At 47.3% G+C, this 16,411-nt stretch overlaps 1 protein-coding gene across 3 annotated transcripts in view; it reads right to left on the bottom strand.

Annotated features, from left to right (window-relative positions):
• zeb2b (zinc finger E-box binding homeobox 2b) overlaps positions 1-16,411 on the bottom strand; it is an 86,140-nt gene that overhangs the window by 10,841 nt on the left and 58,888 nt on the right. For all 3 annotated transcript variants that reach the window (XM_012833713.3, XM_012833714.3, XM_031558930.2), the window contains exons 3-6: positions 9,458-9,718; positions 4,196-4,264; positions 1,553-1,741; positions 194-408 (exon numbers count right to left, since the gene is read on the bottom strand). In XM_012833713.3, coding sequence (XP_012689167.2) covers positions 194-408; positions 1,553-1,741; positions 4,196-4,264; positions 9,458-9,718 — 734 coding nt within the window. The remainder of the gene's footprint in view (positions 1-193; positions 409-1,552; positions 1,742-4,195; positions 4,265-9,457; positions 9,719-16,411) is intronic.

The raw sequence follows: 16,411 nt of genomic DNA, 5'->3' as shown, positions 1-16,411 counted from the left end.
CAATCAGAATGATATCTTTCCTCTGAGGGACTACACAGAGCATTAAGTATAAAGTAAAGGGAACAGGAGCTAGAGACAAGGACCACAGGGGCGAGGAAGCAGCCTTTAATAATAATACTACAAAAAAAAAAAACAACACAGCACAAGAAATAAATAAATAAGTGTGCGGTGCCGGGTGGCATATGACTCTCACCTGATCTCGTCCTGGCTTGTGCGTGGCCATATGCCGCTCGAGCTGGGTGCGGTAAGCAAACGTGTAGTTGCACAGGGGGCAGGCGAAGTTCTCCTCGTTCTTCTCATGGCGGTACTTGATGTGCTCCTTAAGCGATGTCAAGCGCTTGTAGCCCCGGTCGCAGTAAGGGCAGGTCAGCAGTTGCGCGAAAGCATCTGGAGTTCCAGGTGGTAAGTCTGTATACGGGAGGGACACGGCCAGAGGGAGGGGAAGGGAAGGAGGGAGACAGGGAGGGAGGGAGGGAGAGAGAGGGAAGGAGGGAGGGAGGGAGAGAGAGCCAAAAGGTCAGGCAAAATCAATGGCAGCTAACGGGCGAACTGCCCGGAATGGTATGGGAGGTATCTCTGCAATCTGCTTCACCGAGTGCCATCGTTAGAGCCTGCCACCCATGCCCACAAGAACACACACACACACACACACTCTTACGCATGCATGAGCACACAGACACAGACACACACAGCCACATGAACGCAGGCACACATAAACAGACACACCGTGAACACACAAATGCACACTGACAGGTACAGTGCACACGCCCATATATACTGTATACCCATGACATTAAAGTGAGCCAAGGAAATGGCCTACTTAAAGAGTCTATATGAATTTGGACTTGCCTTCCTCTCACATTACTAACTGGTCAAATGGACCCATAAGGTCAATTACGGGTCAGTTAGATATAAAACATATTTCTTCAGTTTTATGAAAAATATGGCATTTCTTAGTTGATTGGACTGAGAAATATCAATCGAATATGGGAATGTCTGGCTTGTTTTTTTCCTCTCCTCATCTTCTTCCAGCACTCTTTCCTAATTCCTTTTAAGTGGTTTCCTCATTGAGATTTTCCACACTTTCCTCATTCTTGAAGTATGTTGTGTGGATCCAATCTAACTCAATCCCAACTCCCCAGGGGGGGCTGAGGAGAGAGAGAGAGAGAGAGAGAGAGAGAGATGGAGAGACAGGGTGAGAGAGAGGGTGAGAGAGAGAGAGGGGGGGGAGAGAGGGAGGGAGGGAAAGACAGAGAGAGAGAGTGAGAGAGAGACAAAGACAGAAAGAGGAAAAGAGATAGAGGGGGGAGAGAGAAAGAGAGAGCGAGAAAGAAAGAGAGAGAGAGGGGGAGAGAGAGATGCCCTATCTGATTGCAGGCTGGACTGGCAGCTGCTGCTCCAGGAGCTCGTAGGTAAACACGGAGGCATCCGGCAAATCTGTGAGACCAACAGCTGCCTGTGTCACTGAAGTCACGGCTGTGTGTGTGTGTGTCTGTGTGTGTGTGTGTGTGTGTGTGTGTGTTCACCCCCTCCCTCGTCTAGGGATTCTTACCATTCTCCTCCTGCCCGTTGGCTTCGGGCGTGCCCAGGCGGGACAGCTCCTCGGGGGCTTCTGGGTAAATGATGGCCGTGTCGCCACGCTGGAGGTACTCGGCTATACTGACCACGTGGCTCTCGCTGTCGTCCAGCTTGCGTTTGGCAAAGAACTCCTCGAAGTCTGAAGTGCAATCAACATTCTTAACTGCAAAAGAGGAAGAGAGGAGAGAGAGGGGAGAGGGGAGAAGGATGGGGATTGGAGAGAGAGAGAGGGGGGGGGGGGTTAGGATGAGAATTGGATTTTTTCCTTTCCCTGAAAAATGTAGTGTTAGGGGACAGCAGCGGATACACACAGAGCTCTAAATGTGATAAAAACAACTAAGAAAAGCATTAAGGTAGTAGTTGGGTAAGGATACGTCTAAATTACTGTGCTCTCTTGTCACCTAATGGCCACTAAAATAAGAAATATGAGTTAATCTAAGGAGAGCACCATTTGAATTGTGGAGAAGCTTTTACAGCTAACCCTTTTTAGTTGAAACATATTACCACTCAGACAAACGAAAGCTCACGAGGAAATCATGTTTGCCTTGATTACCTACATCGCTTCTGATTTTGGTAATCAAAAAAAGCCAAAATGAGCTCACGTTAGATTAAGACATTTCAATTCTAAATATTTGTGATATCCAGAGACGCACAGCCATCCAATAGTAAATTACACTCTTAAGCCTTTCGATGACTTCTCTATTTACATACAGTGAAACAACTGTATTGGATGTCTTATTCGGCGAGTGTGCGATAATGAGGCTGCCGGATTGGACCGCGGCTGTGTGCTGTGTGGGGGCCGTGTTGGGCAAATGAAAAAGAACAAACTGCAAAAACCTTGCAGCAGGAAAGGGAAAAAAGCAGGGCCTCCCCGACACACACACACACACACACACAGGCGTATTGACTAAGGGCAATAGAGGCAAATCCCTGTGTGTTTCTGTAGATTCACTGAGTGTGTTGTGTTTTGCTCTCTAGTTTCAGCCCTTCAGGGAGGCCTTGCTTTGTTGAGGAGAGATAGCTGAGTCTCATCGCAAACCAAGCCAATGAAACACACACACACACATGCACACACAAACACACACACACACACACACACACACACACACACACACTGACTTCATTAACAAGGAAGTGAGAGGGTTCTATTGGTGCACAACGTGTACAATCCAAAACCCATCCTTCTCGTGCCATCTGCCAAGTTTACTTTAAGAGACTGAGACTGCATTATGGACATTTCACACAGGATGCCATTATTCTGTCACACTCATCTCCTGACTTGACCAGCCATTAAAGGCAGTCCATTTGGCAAAACAAAAATAAAAAAAATAAACACTAATTATAAAGAGAATATCACATTTAATTTTATTAGCTACCTTTTAATTAGACGCCGCATGAGGAAAAGGTAAATTGTGTTTCGCAGTTTGTTAGGCAGTAAACATTTTATGGCCTAATTAGCAAAAAGGTCAAGGTGGAGGATTGTGTTGTTGTCAAAAATGTCTTGAAAATGTCAAAGTGCCAATGGATGTTTTAAATCACAAGCCTGGAACAGTAAAACTAGGCCACCTCATTTTGTACAATTTCATTATATGACCTGTGTGTGTGTGTGTGTGATGTTTATGCGTCATGTAACACGGTTATGGTGAGCACAAGAGTGGAAATTCTCGCAATGATTTCATTGTGGGATTTACAACTTGCACTTGGACAAATAAATATACTGTAATCCTCTCATTGTTGCCTGATTTAAGAGTACATGAACTAAACAAATTGAATTTAGACCAAATTTGATTTTGACCTGAAATGTGATTTAGGCAGCAGGAGGAGCAGCACGAAAGACGAGCTACGCGAAAGACAAACCTCTCCCACCAAAACACCCTCTTTCCATGAGGACACTCGGCAGTGAAAAACAGAGAGGGAGAGAGAAAAAAAAGAGGAAAAAAAGAGACGAAAACAAGCTTTCCGTTAATAAGGCGAATGACATGAATGAGACTGGGGGAAGCCATTGTGACATACAGCAATCTGATGGTGGATTTCCAGTGGAGTTAAAACCACTTTCTTTTCCCATGGACTTAATGTTATAAACGGAAACATTTGAAAAGACATTTCCATGAAAGGATACCCTGAGCCCCCCCCCCCCCCCCCCCCCCCCCCCCCCCCTCAACCATAAGAGACGGGCAGTACCTACACAAAAATGCTAGATCAAGGGAAAGATTCACATTTTGGCATCGTGTGTTTACTCGGACTGTGCCTCGGCCAATCAGGAGCTGCCCTGATGATATCATGGAAGGAGAACTTAATGCCCACGAGGATTGTGGGTGGAAATCAGATTCATTTACTTAATTAAAAATGGCAGGTAGGGTTTGGTTCCAGTGTAACAACAACAACAAACAGGGAACCGGGGCCATAAGCAGACACACACACACACACACACACACACACACACACACACAGACACACACACACACACACACACACACACACACACGCACACACACACACACACACATACACACACACACACACACACACAGAGAGACACACAATCACAGACACACACAGAGCTACTCTCTGTCACTTTCGTAAGCACTGTGTTTTTTGTAAGAGTGAACTTGCTTACCTGTACCGTTTCCAACTGTCTGAAGAGTGGCGTCAGGTCCCATAGTGTCAAAGTCATCTTTCATTTCATCTGTGGGGGTAAACAGACAGAGGGAAAGCCAGAGAGAAGGAGAGAAAGAGAAAGGGGGGGGGGGGGAGAGAGAAGAGAGAGAGGGGGTTGTCATTCAGTGCCAGAGCGTACCACCCAGCAGAGGACTGTGCTTTACAATGACGCCCTCATACTAAGGTCCTGGGCAATAAAGGATTGCTGTGGTGCACTGTGTGCTGTTTCCTTTGTTTAGAGGGGGGTGGGGTGTGGGGGGGTATTAATGAATGCTATCATCTGGACCAGACAGAGACTTATTTACCTTAAACATGACAACAAGCAGTGAAGGAAAAAAACAGCTGCCCCCAACCCTCACACATATCCACGTGCACACACACAAAGACACACACACACACACACACACAGGGACACAGACACACACTCACACACACACACACACACACACACACACCCCACCACCAGCCCCCTGCTCCCTGAGCAAAACAGAGAGATTAATTCAAGACACACTGTCCACCTGAGCAATCAGAGGAGGGGAGAGAGGAGACGAGCACAAAGGGCGTCATTGTCATCCCCCATCTCCCCGAGGCCAGGATGTGGAGAGGAGGAGGAGGAGGATGAAGAAGAAGAAGAAGAAGAAGAAGAAGAAGGAGAAGAAGGAGGAGGAGGAGGAGGGAAAAGAACGAAGCCACTGTAACACACTTCTAGCCCTCAAGCAGCTGACTATGGTACCAGACTGGCCCGGCTCATTCTGACTATGGTACCACACTGGCCCGGCTCATTCTGACTATGGTACCACACTGGCCCGGCTCTCTTCTGTCCGGCCTCCATCATCTGGGTGGTTTCCGCTGCGTGCCTTTCTGCAACTGACCTTTTACAGTCTTCATCATCAATCAGCCTAATGCACACTGTCTACTCCCAGCCAATACATTCATTGCTGGCGCAGCGTAGCGGAGTGTAGGTAAGACACATAAATAACTGCACGCAGTTTATCTCAAGTCCTACCAGCTTCCGTAAATGGACAAGGGGCATCTTCTGATGCTGGGGGGGGGGGGGCAGGGGGGATTATACGGCAGATGCTGTAGACACACATGACATTGTTGGCGGGACAGAGGCAATTAACTTAGGGGAGTCCTCCCCACCCTGTCCCCATCCGTCCTGTCTTTAGAAATTAAATCAAGGTACTTCCGCGAAGATAGGGCCTCATAATAAATATAACTATTGTGTCTGATCGTCCGCAGATTACTCGTGATCCCTACTATGAGTCACAAGTGTCCTGGGGTAGTATCCATGCTTCCCCTGACCTTGCAGGAGGCAGAAGAGGAGCATTCTCCTCCAGCGCCATGGACTTCTTGTGCTGTTTGACGGTGTAAAATAGAACACTTCCAATTTCACCAATCGTAGAAATGATGTGCATTTTATGCGGAGTTTAGGAAAGTAATTTAATCAATCTTTAAAAGTAGGAAATTAGTTTGTCGTATGCTTAATCTAGAATGACATATTACATACTATCTAGCATCCGTAAAATGTTTTTAGAAAAAGTTGTAATGATATTCAGTGAGAATGATGATTGGCACTACATGTGAAAGACACATCGATACATCATTTCACTTCACAGAGCAAAAATGAAATTATTTTTTTTTTTGCCATTTAAGTCTAATTTATGGAAAAAACTATTTTTTTCATTTCTGGCAAAGGACACCGGGGGGAAAAAAAAGACTGTTGTTTTCATGCTTCCTTAGAAACATTCCAATCATTAAGTGAAGGCTTGCGGTGGCCCAGTCTTGAAGAGAAAGCTGTTTCCCTTCTGCAGCAAACAGATAAAAAAGCACAAGCACTAGCTTTAGAGAAGAAAACATGGGGCTCTCTTGGAAGAAAGAAAAGGCCTAAACTTTCCCTTGACATGAAGCTTGACAGGGAGACAAACTTGCGAGCCATTTTTGTTTTTTTTGCGTGTGTGTGTGTGTGTGTGTGTGTGTGTGTGTGTGTGTGTGTCTGTCTGTCTGTCTGTCTGTCTGTCTGTCTGTCTGTCTGTCTGTCTGTCTGTCTGTCTGTTTGCGTGTTGTTGTTTTTTCAGAAATGGCATGAAACACAGGACTGTTCCTCTGGCTGTACTGTTCATATCAAACTGAAGTATAGAGAGCAAGCAAAAACTAACAAATAAATACATACATACATACAACTCTAAAATGATAAACACCAGTAGTGAATATCGTGGTTAAAGTGAGGTGTGTGTGAGGGGCTACTTCTTTGGCCGTACGGTTCGCTGAACGCTAATAAACTCTCTACACACACTCTCTCAGCCTGTTCTTCCTGGTCAGTAAAATGGCAGCCAAAATGTAATCCCCCCCCCCCTTCTTCTTCTTCTTCTTCTGCTTCCTCTTCTTCTTTCATTTGGGCACTTGAGGTAATCCTATTTCACTGGATATTTTTGGGGTGACTCAGTGACTCAATATTTTTGAGCTGGGAATTACCTACGGGAGTCTTCTGCTGCCTCAGAGCATGTTCCGCTCAAATTTAAATGAAGTTGAACAGTTCAGGTAGGAGGGCGAACCTCCAGTAGGAGGTAGGCTTAGACCACTAACACCTCTCCTCTCCTCTCTCACTCTCTCATTCTCTCTCTCTCTCTCTCTCTCTCTCTCTCTCTCTCTGTGGCCTCCTTAAAGAGGGAAGAGTGAAAGAAAGACTCTCCCCTTTCAGTGTTTGGTCCCTGAGCCAAAGCGTATTGGGTTGGAAAAAAAAGGGAGAGTTTTATTGTCTAAGAGGTTGGGGTGAGTTGACAGTCTGCCCTGCGAGCCTCTACCTGATAAATCAGAGCTCAAACATTAGTACAAGCAGAGGGGAGGGCTGGGGGGGGGGGGGCGGGCGGGCTGATGGTGGGGGGGGGGGGGGGGGTGGGGGTATGCACCTCAGACAGGACACTGTTTGACTTTCTGCCCCAACCCTGGAGGTGTCCAGAATACCTTTCCCCCCACCATAACTCTACCTATTTACTTAAAGTCATCCATGCTGTTTATTTTGAAAACATTCCATTTTTTATGGCCAAGTTACCACTGGAACCGAAACGCAGTGAAAACAAGACGGCTCTCCTTTTTTTGTTATTTCTTTGAAAATCCTTGAACAGTCCGGAGAGGGAAAAATGAGAGGAGAGAGAGTGTGTGTGTGAGTGTGTGTGTGTGAGTGTGTGTGTGTGTGTGTGTGTGTATGGGGTGGGGGTGGTAGGGAGGAATGCAGGTGATTTATTTAAAATCTCTGTCAGTGATAATGATGTCATGGTTTCCAGCACACACTGTCCACACCATTGTGAGATGAAAGAATGTCAAGGACGACTCTGAGCACACGGGAGGGGAGTGTGATTGTGGTGTGGCCGCCCTGGGCCGGGCCGGGAAGAAAGGCGCTGGAAGAAACACTACTCTGCTCCTCGGATCAAGACCCGGGACCCTCTGCACAGGCCGCCCAAAACAAGGCAGGAGAGGAGAGGAGAAGAGGGGAGAGGAGAGGAGAGGAGAGGAGAGGAGAGAAGAGGGGAGAGGAGAGGATAGGAGAGGAGAGGAGAAGAGGGGAGAGGAGAGGAGAGGAGAGGAGAGGAGAGAGGCAGGGGCTTATCTCAGGGTAAAGCTATGTGCTGAGGTATCACTGTAGACAGTTAGGCACCAGGAGAGAGACAGACAGACAGACAGAGAGACAGAGAGATAGATAGAGAGAGAGAGAGAGAGAGAGAGAGAGGGAGAGAGAGAAGAAGGAGAAGAAGGAGAAGAAGGAGAAGAAGAAGAAACTTGGTGCCCACAAGCTCAGGAAGACGATTCCCTTCGTCTCTCTGGTGAAATATGGCAGACATTTCGTCACATGGGTAAAATTTTATCTCAGAGTTGCAACACTCTGGAATTACAGACATTAAGGCACCAGGACGGTTTTTCTCCCTTTATCAAATCAACCAATAGTCTTAAAAAAAAAAAAAAAAAGACTTTGTATGATTTATACAGCGTTTCTCAAGGAGTGCATCTCAGAGCTGCTTTCTATCTGCTGAACACTGTTTGTTCTGAACACTGTTTGTTCAGCAGCAGGCATGGGAAATAAGACGCAGACATCTCTTTATGGGGACGTCAGTGTTAACGGCAATATCCTGTAAGTCAAGCTCCTTTTACTAAATGTGCATTTCTTTTGGAGCGTATTACATTTTTAGACTCCTGAATATTCCCCCCTTTCAGCACTCTGCACGGCTAGTTCATTAGCAGAAATGAATAGCTAACACCGACTCATTTAAATAGGGTGTCTTACATGAGTTCTCTGCACACTCTGTTTCTGTCACACGGCTGCAAGAATCATTGACTCTTATTATACATGTAAATGGCTATCATAAAAATAAAAATTTCATTTAAGATTGTTAATGACTTTTGCGGCAGTCTGGCTTTCTTTAATGGTTATCCTCTGCCCCTAATTAAAAGTATTTATCTTTCAAGCATCCATGACTTGGCCTCTCTCACCAATGATGCTTGGAGAAAAAATGTACAGTAAGTCACCAAAACTTGGGGGGGGGGGGTTGGGTTGGGAGTGGGGGGGTTGTGTCTCCTGGCTCGTATTAACTTAATTACAAATGGAGGTGTCTGCAAGCTGGGTGATGTCAGGAAGGCACAGCGTCTCTGCCAGCAGCCGCAGTCATAACTCTAAAACGTGTGTAATTATAATTTTAGGTGGCTTTTATCCATCATGAAGCCACGTGCCGTGTCTCTCTGACATTTGCCATCATGTCATGCTGCGGTGGCGTCCTGGTATTGATGAACCTAATTCGGTGTGATTTGTTCAATGAGGACTGCTTCCGCTTGAACAGAGGACTGAGGCCTAGTTTCCCCCCGTGTGTGTGTGTGTATTATGCCAAGGACATGGCCAAGGTGTGGTGTGGTGGGTATCTGTGTGAACTGCGGACTAGACTGCAGACAGGGCCGCTCCGTCGATTGCATTCACCGTCACGGTTGAGGTTAACGTCTCCTGACTCTGGCCTCTCTTGTCACATCTCTGTTATGTCAGGAGCGGTTCTGTGGCTAGCGCTCTCATGGCGGACGGCAGCAAGGGACGGGCCATGATCTCATGGCTGCTGACACCCACACACACCCGAAACACATCCTGGCCGTGGTGCGGGGGAAGATGACGTGATGGGTGAGGTGGAGAGGCGTAAGAGAGGAGAAAGAGAGAGAGGGGCGATGGAGGGGACGTAAAACTCACCAGTACCGTCGACGGAGGCTCGCAGCATGTCGCTCTCGTGCCAGACGTGGTCGACCCCGCTGTCCCTCATGTCGTCGTCGTCGTCGTCCTCGTGCTTGGTCAGCAGGGCGTGGCCAGCCAGCGGGGATCCGGCGTCGTGATTGGCCACGCTGGAAGGGCTGGCTGCGCCGTTCAGCAGGCCGTCCTCTTCGGACACCAGCAGCTTGTCGTCCTCCTCCGTCTCAGAACCGGTCTCCACTACGTTCTCATAGTTCAAGACTGCAGGACCACAGAGAGACAGACAGATAGAGCGAGAGAGAAGGAAAGAAAGGAGACAGAGGGAGAAAGAGAGCGGGAGAGAGAGAGAGAAAAAAAAAACAGGTTAGTCCAGATTGCTCGCGACCACTGATGCTCTCTCTGAACAGACGCCTGACTTGGAAGCGTTTCGGGGGTTAAAGGCCCCCTGGAAGAGGTCACGATGCCCACTCCTGTCACCCCGGGCACTGATTCAAGCGCGGGACGCTCCAGAGGGCACACCCCCACCACGGGACTATAACTACCCCTGGGGTGTTCCCAGCTGCCCCGCTGGCGTGCCAAAATAGTGCATCATTCTCCAACGGCCACCGACTGCCACGGATGCCAGCGAGCTGCACCTTTTTTTCTCAACGCAAACATCAAACGCATTCTACTGGTGCCTGGAATTCTCCAGAGTTTTGACAATTACGCACGCCACAGTTCAGGTCCAGATTTAGGAGAGGGGTATGGCACTCAGGGTAATCATATTAACATTCATTCTTTCTTTCCATCATTTCATTGATTCATTCTGGGATTCATTCATTCATTCATTTATTCGTTTGTGTGTGTGCACTCAGTTTGGTCTCAATTACAATTCAGTTTCAAAGGGCGAGTACTTCGACTTGGACAAGTAACCGGTGTAACTTAAAATATGTCAAGGCCCCCATCTCTTTCTTTTGTAGCTGACGCTGATTGTGTTCAGATTGTTTTGTGAAGAGCCTAGGTGAAGGAGGAGGGGGAAAAATGTCGCACAGTCAAGACCCACATTAAAATAACTCACAAGTCCCAGCCTGTTTAATTCCGCGACACTTGGTCCCAGACACATGGCAGCTTGTCTCAAAATAGACAGCCTGTAAATAAGGGCTGTGAACTCAATTGAAGGTGGTTGCTTCTGAATTAGTCAGCCTGTGCACTGCTCTCCGGGCCCGCACACACACACACACACACACACACACACACACACACACACACACACACACACACCCTGGCACATAAATTGTCCAATAGAGGAAGTGAAGTGCAAAATTACTGGAGTAAACATATGGCATTGGCTCATATAAAAGCAACAAGGTATCACACAGAGCCACAAATACAATAGCAAGGACTGTTTCACCGCCCTAGAACCTGTAGCAGGCACCGCAGGCACTTAGGCTGAAACATCATGGGAATAATTTGTATTGTATTCTATTCTCGTCCTTTCTTCTCTTTTTTCTGTACGGGCAGAGAGATCAGAGACTCTTGACTCTTGAGTTGTTCAGGTTCATTTCGAGGCCTCAGTGTAAACACTAAAGCTATTGCAAGCTAAGTCAAATTTGGAGATCCGTGCTAACTTCCAAATCCACAAGAAAGCGAGTCACCAGTGTGTATCTTATGCTAGGCTATACCTCAGTGCCTTGGATGTCTTGGTCGCTTGGTATTCCATCAATAACAGGAACCAAGCCCATTTCAAACTATCCTCTGACTTGATTCCACATATGTTTTTTTTCTTTTTTTTTTTTAAGGCAAAAGAAAAAATCACAGGGAGAAAGAAAAAAGATTCGAAGGGCTGTGGTATGGACAAAAAAAAGATTACACTGCGTCTATCTGTTAATAACATGATCTCAGCCTAATCCACGGGCCTGCACTTGCCTGCTGAACAACTGCACAACAGGTGCAAATTAAAATGAAAACGGCGGCGGAGGGCCGGCCGGCGGATTCCGCTGACCTGGTTTGAATACCAATTGACGAAGGAAACAAAACCTTTTGAGGAGGTGTGAGCACAGGGGCTTAGGCAAGTTCAGACTGGGTAATGCCCTCTGAGAGGGGGAGAAGACAAGGAGGGCGACGGGAAAGTGAGACATTCGGACTCGCTGTGTGGTCCATATATACCTTGACCACAATTGGTGGCGTGCTTTCATTATTATCAATTTTTTTTCCACCCCCGGGTTGACCCACCACCCCCTCCGCAACCTGACCATTTCACCTCATCCCCCCCCCCCCCCCCCCCCTGCTCCCCCACCACACACAAACCCCACAGGCAGCCCCCAAATCCAGAGGTTGAACTATTCTTTAACTATTTCTTAGTGGTGAGCCCACAGACCTCCCTTTTCTCCCTCGGCTTTCTAAGGGTGGCCTCGTCGAGGCTGGTGGGGGCGGCGCAACAATGGCCCCGGAGGCCTGGGAAGCTATCAGCCCGCCTCCTGAAAAACCCCTGAGCCGGGGCACGGAAAGTGAATAAAGGCCGCGGCAGGCTGGAGGAGTGAATGAAATTATCTAAGGCTGGACAGCTCTTAAAAGGCCTTTCTCTGCACCCCCAAAACAAGCCTTCTAGCGCTTTCTGTTCCGCTGCGCTGCGTAGCGCTAAGAGGGCCACGTCGAGCGGCAGCGGCCCTTACTCTTCTGACTCCGTGTATTTAGAGGCTTGGGATGAATGAGGAGAAGTGGAGAGAAGAAAGGTGACAGAGAGAGAGAGAGGGAGAGGAAGGGGTAGAATAACAAAAGGAGAGAGTGGAAGATTAATAGAGACCGCTGGGTTGTGAATGTCTTGACACAGACAGGAGGTGATCTCATTGCAGGGTCATCCGTGGAAAAACATCTATCGCACTTCACCACCGGAGAAAAACAAAAACATGAGCAGACAAAAAAAAAAAACTTGCATCCCCGCAACCGACTAAATGTTGCTAAATAGGCTAAATGTTATCATGGCTAATAAACAAAGCGAGGCTAATAAACAAAGGTGAACTAGCTCATGGAGCTACACTGTTGACTGTGGGTTTGGTACATAGAACTGCGCCACTTGATTGCTTAACAGGAAAAGAAGTGACTCAAGGTTTATTGGTGGCCACAGTGAAAAGGCCTATCACTCGCATGCCTCTGCCTCCGCAGAGATTGCTGTTTTGTAACCGCTGCTGTTGCAAACGGGGGTAATAGTGACCTCCCACACAAAAGCGATACATTGTGCTGTTTGCTGTCACACAGGCTGGCCAGAGTCGTCTCCAGCGTCCAGGCATACGTGACAGGAGCTGGAGCCACTCTTTACCCCCCCCACCCCACCCTCCCCAGCTCTGGCGCACTCTTTACTTCAGCACGCCTGCAGCCTTGATCAGGAAAATAAAGTAACAGGTTGGCTGAATGGTGGAAGTTTTGACAAAAACTAAAAAGTAAAAAAAAAAAATACTAAAGAAAGACATGAAGGGAGGAAAAAAGGAACTTTGACAAGTTGTGCACATGGCAGAGGAAGGGAAAGAAAAGAAAAACGCGTCGAGAAAGAGTGTATTGTTTCAAGTGACATCTTTGACAGTCATTGCTCATGAACGGCAAGCTAGCAGCGGCATTGTGCTCCCGAACACAGTAATTCTAACCTGCTAATGTCACAAGCCACCACTATTCTCTTCCTTACCTCACCGCTAATCAATCCATTGTGCTCCGGAGCCAGAGGAGGGACACAGAAATGATAATGTTTACTTCTCAGCCCAAGTTCACTTTTACATGACACTCGCCATTTTCACAGACAACAAAGGCAATTATGTCTGACATCTTCTGACTGAAGCTACCTGTTTGATTTCACAGGGCCCCTTTCACTGTTCGCTTTTGATTTCAAGTAAATAAAAGGAACATCTCTCACTCGAATGTTACAGATAATTAAAATGACACTCATAATTGCTCGACTCTCAGTTAATGTTAGGCTTAGGACTCGGTAGCATAACCCATTCAAAAACTCCAGAAATTAGCCTGTCACTTCAAAGAACATACAGGGGGATTGACAGTAACATATATTGTATTGATTCTGATGACTAGCGGCTTCAAGCCTGGCTATTTGTGAGAGCAGGGGACAGATTGTGACTCATGACTCTCAAGACGAGGCCTTTTTCTTACTCTGTCTTTGAGATGAAGTAAACACAAACACAGAACAAAATGGGCTCCGTATTGTAGTTTGGCTAATTAGATCCGTCTGTGTCTGCATGTGAGAGTTATATAGGTGTTCTTTGGCTCAGCTAATGTTAATTGTCACTCAATGCTGCTGTATTCACGCGTGAATGAGAAACCACCGGCCCCTTAAAGTATTTTTGTTCGTACAAGAATGACCGCCATCACTCCTCACCACTTCCCTTTCTCTAACAGTAAAAGCCTTTAAAATGTGGAGCCATTTGATTCTTTGTATCCTTTAGTGTCCGAAAGCCTCTAACGAGACTGAATCAGCCCCAGCGGACACAGGCTGAACACAAACACACAAAAATGAGAAAATATTGTGCTTGCAAAACAATATATCGTGCTAGAAAGCATCTGGCCATCTGCATTTAAATCAGAGGAGTAAATAGTGAAGATGAAGAAAGCTTTTGAGGGGGAAAAAAGCCCATTACGCGCCAATGTGGTGATGAACACAGTACCTAACAGAGGAGTGAAATAACTCTCTGTGGCACTAAGGTGCATTAGCATATACATTTACACACACACCGTGCATATTTAGATCCATCTCTATGGAACCCTGCAGCATTCTGACCTGGGTGAGATACACACACACACACACACACACACACACACACACACACACACACACACACACACACACATACCTTTCCTGACTGTGTAACCAGCGAGGGTCTTTTCATGAGGTGCCCAAGCCGACATCACCGCGGAGGATCGCAACTGCGCGCCCGGGCCTTCCATAACCTCCACCCAACCGGGGGGCATCGTGGTTAAACGATCACGCTTGTGGAAGGCTCCGATAATAATCCCAGCTGAGCTCGAGAAGTGACTATGCACCACCCTTATCTCTCTCTCCCTTCAGCCCCTCTCTCTCTCTGCCTCTCTCCCTGTCTCACTCCTGGTTGAGTGTGTCCACGGGGCGCCTACCTACACCTCTACTGAGCGGAGGTGACAAGAGCAGGGGCGAGGCTGAGGCTGGGTCTGGGTCTGAGGCCTGGCTTCAGGTGATGAGCTATTTCCTCTCCCGTCACAGGAGGTAATGAGCGGGGACGTGAACCCTATTGGAGGACGACCGTTGGCTGTCCTCATGAATGTGAACAACGCAGATCACCTGAATGGCTAAGGGCGTGAGGGGGGGGGGGGGGGGGTTGATGTGTGTGTGTGAGGGGGGGTTGTTAATGGGGTGTGTGGGGTTGTGGGGGAGGGGGTAAAAAAGTGGAAATGAGGCCATAGCCTTGTGGCTACTCTCTGGAAGAGGTCTAACAATGACCTTTTAACTGTCATAATTTCCGTTCACAACACTTAGAGGGCTGTGAATGGCTCCATGAATAACGAGTCCTTTCTCAAGCTGAGCGCTGCCTCTCTCTTTACAACAAAAGTGAGGAGGGGGGTACAAAAAAAAACGTATTTTCTTTTTCTTTTCCTCATTGTTATCAGTATGACTTTAAATGAAATGATGTGGTTATTTTTTTTTTTCTATTGCTTTTGTTTTTGTTTGGAGAGAAATATTTCGAATGAACTTAATTCTGTCGCCATTTTTGGGGGGAAATCCTGTGCAGGTCAGTGGGACTGACAGATCCCCTCAGTCATATCTCCAGAAGGGAGGAGAGGGGCTATGGATTGCGGTGGGATAACGCTGGACCTGAGTTCTTGCTGACTGTTATAAGACGGCACATAGAGAGGGGGGGGGGGGGCAGCACTGCAGAGAAAAGGACAGTGGTGGAGCCTGAACAAAGGGGCCGAGAGGGGGGGGGGGGGGGGGGGGCAGCTTTGTTGGGGCAATGAATGGTGAAAACTCAGCCATGTGTAAACCAACCTGGGAGTGTCTGTGCACTCAGAAAAGTGTGTGTGTATGTGCGCGTTTGTGTATACCAGACCGAGTGAATGTGTGTGTGTGTATGTGTGTGCCAGTGGGAGTGTGTGTGTTTATCAGAATTAGTGAGTGTTTGAGTGTGCCAGAGTGTGTGTGTGTGTGTGTGTGTGTGTGTGTGTGTCAGGAAGGGGGTGGTTATGTTCAATAATTCCTGCCATGAGGCACCTACGGTAGCCTGACTCTAATTGAATTAAACTCCCATTTATTTGCTGAGGCCGGAGCAACAGGCTGGAAAAAAAGAAAGAAAGCTTCAAGGTTTGCTCAACTGCTCGCAGGGCCCACCTTTCGTTGCCTGTGTGCAGACCCACCATCTGTGCCTCCACACACCCACACACACACACACACACACACACACACACACACACACACACACACGTTCCTGCTCTTGACAAATGTTCTGGGCCCCCTCCTCCCAAACACACAAGCCAAAAAAAAAAGAAAAAAAAATTCAAGGCACACAAAAGCTCCCCAGGCTACCCCCAGGACCTGCGCAGGAGTAGAACAAAATGGGGGAAAAATGGAGCTAAAGAATGAAAAAATAAGACAAATAAGATCCTTTTAAGATCGAGAGACAGGTATGTCGGTGTGCCAGGCATTCCTTCTGCTCTGACATCCGTCAGGCAAAGGAAAGGTTAAAATTAGAAAATTTAATTTATTTGATAATTTCCCAGAATAATTAGAGTTAATATGGGTTAATTAATATGCAAATCTCTCAGCAGATGTTCTGCAGTGAGGTCTAGCACGAGAAAACAGCCTCGACTTTCTCTTGCGTGATTTTGGCTGTCAGTTATTGGCTATAATTACTGTAACTAACCAAATACACAAAAAAAAAAACCTTTTTCGCTGGATGAAACGCTCCCAGTCCGTGCGCCGACCAAACGGGTACTTTACTCGCACAAAGA

Source organism: Clupea harengus, chromosome 21, assembly GCF_900700415.2.
Source record: "Clupea harengus chromosome 21, Ch_v2.0.2, whole genome shotgun sequence".
Lineage (NCBI taxonomy): Eukaryota > Metazoa > Chordata > Actinopteri > Clupeiformes > Clupeidae > Clupea > Clupea harengus.
Note: the sequence above shows the minus strand (reverse complement) of the source record. Positions and strands in the feature narration are given on the sequence as shown.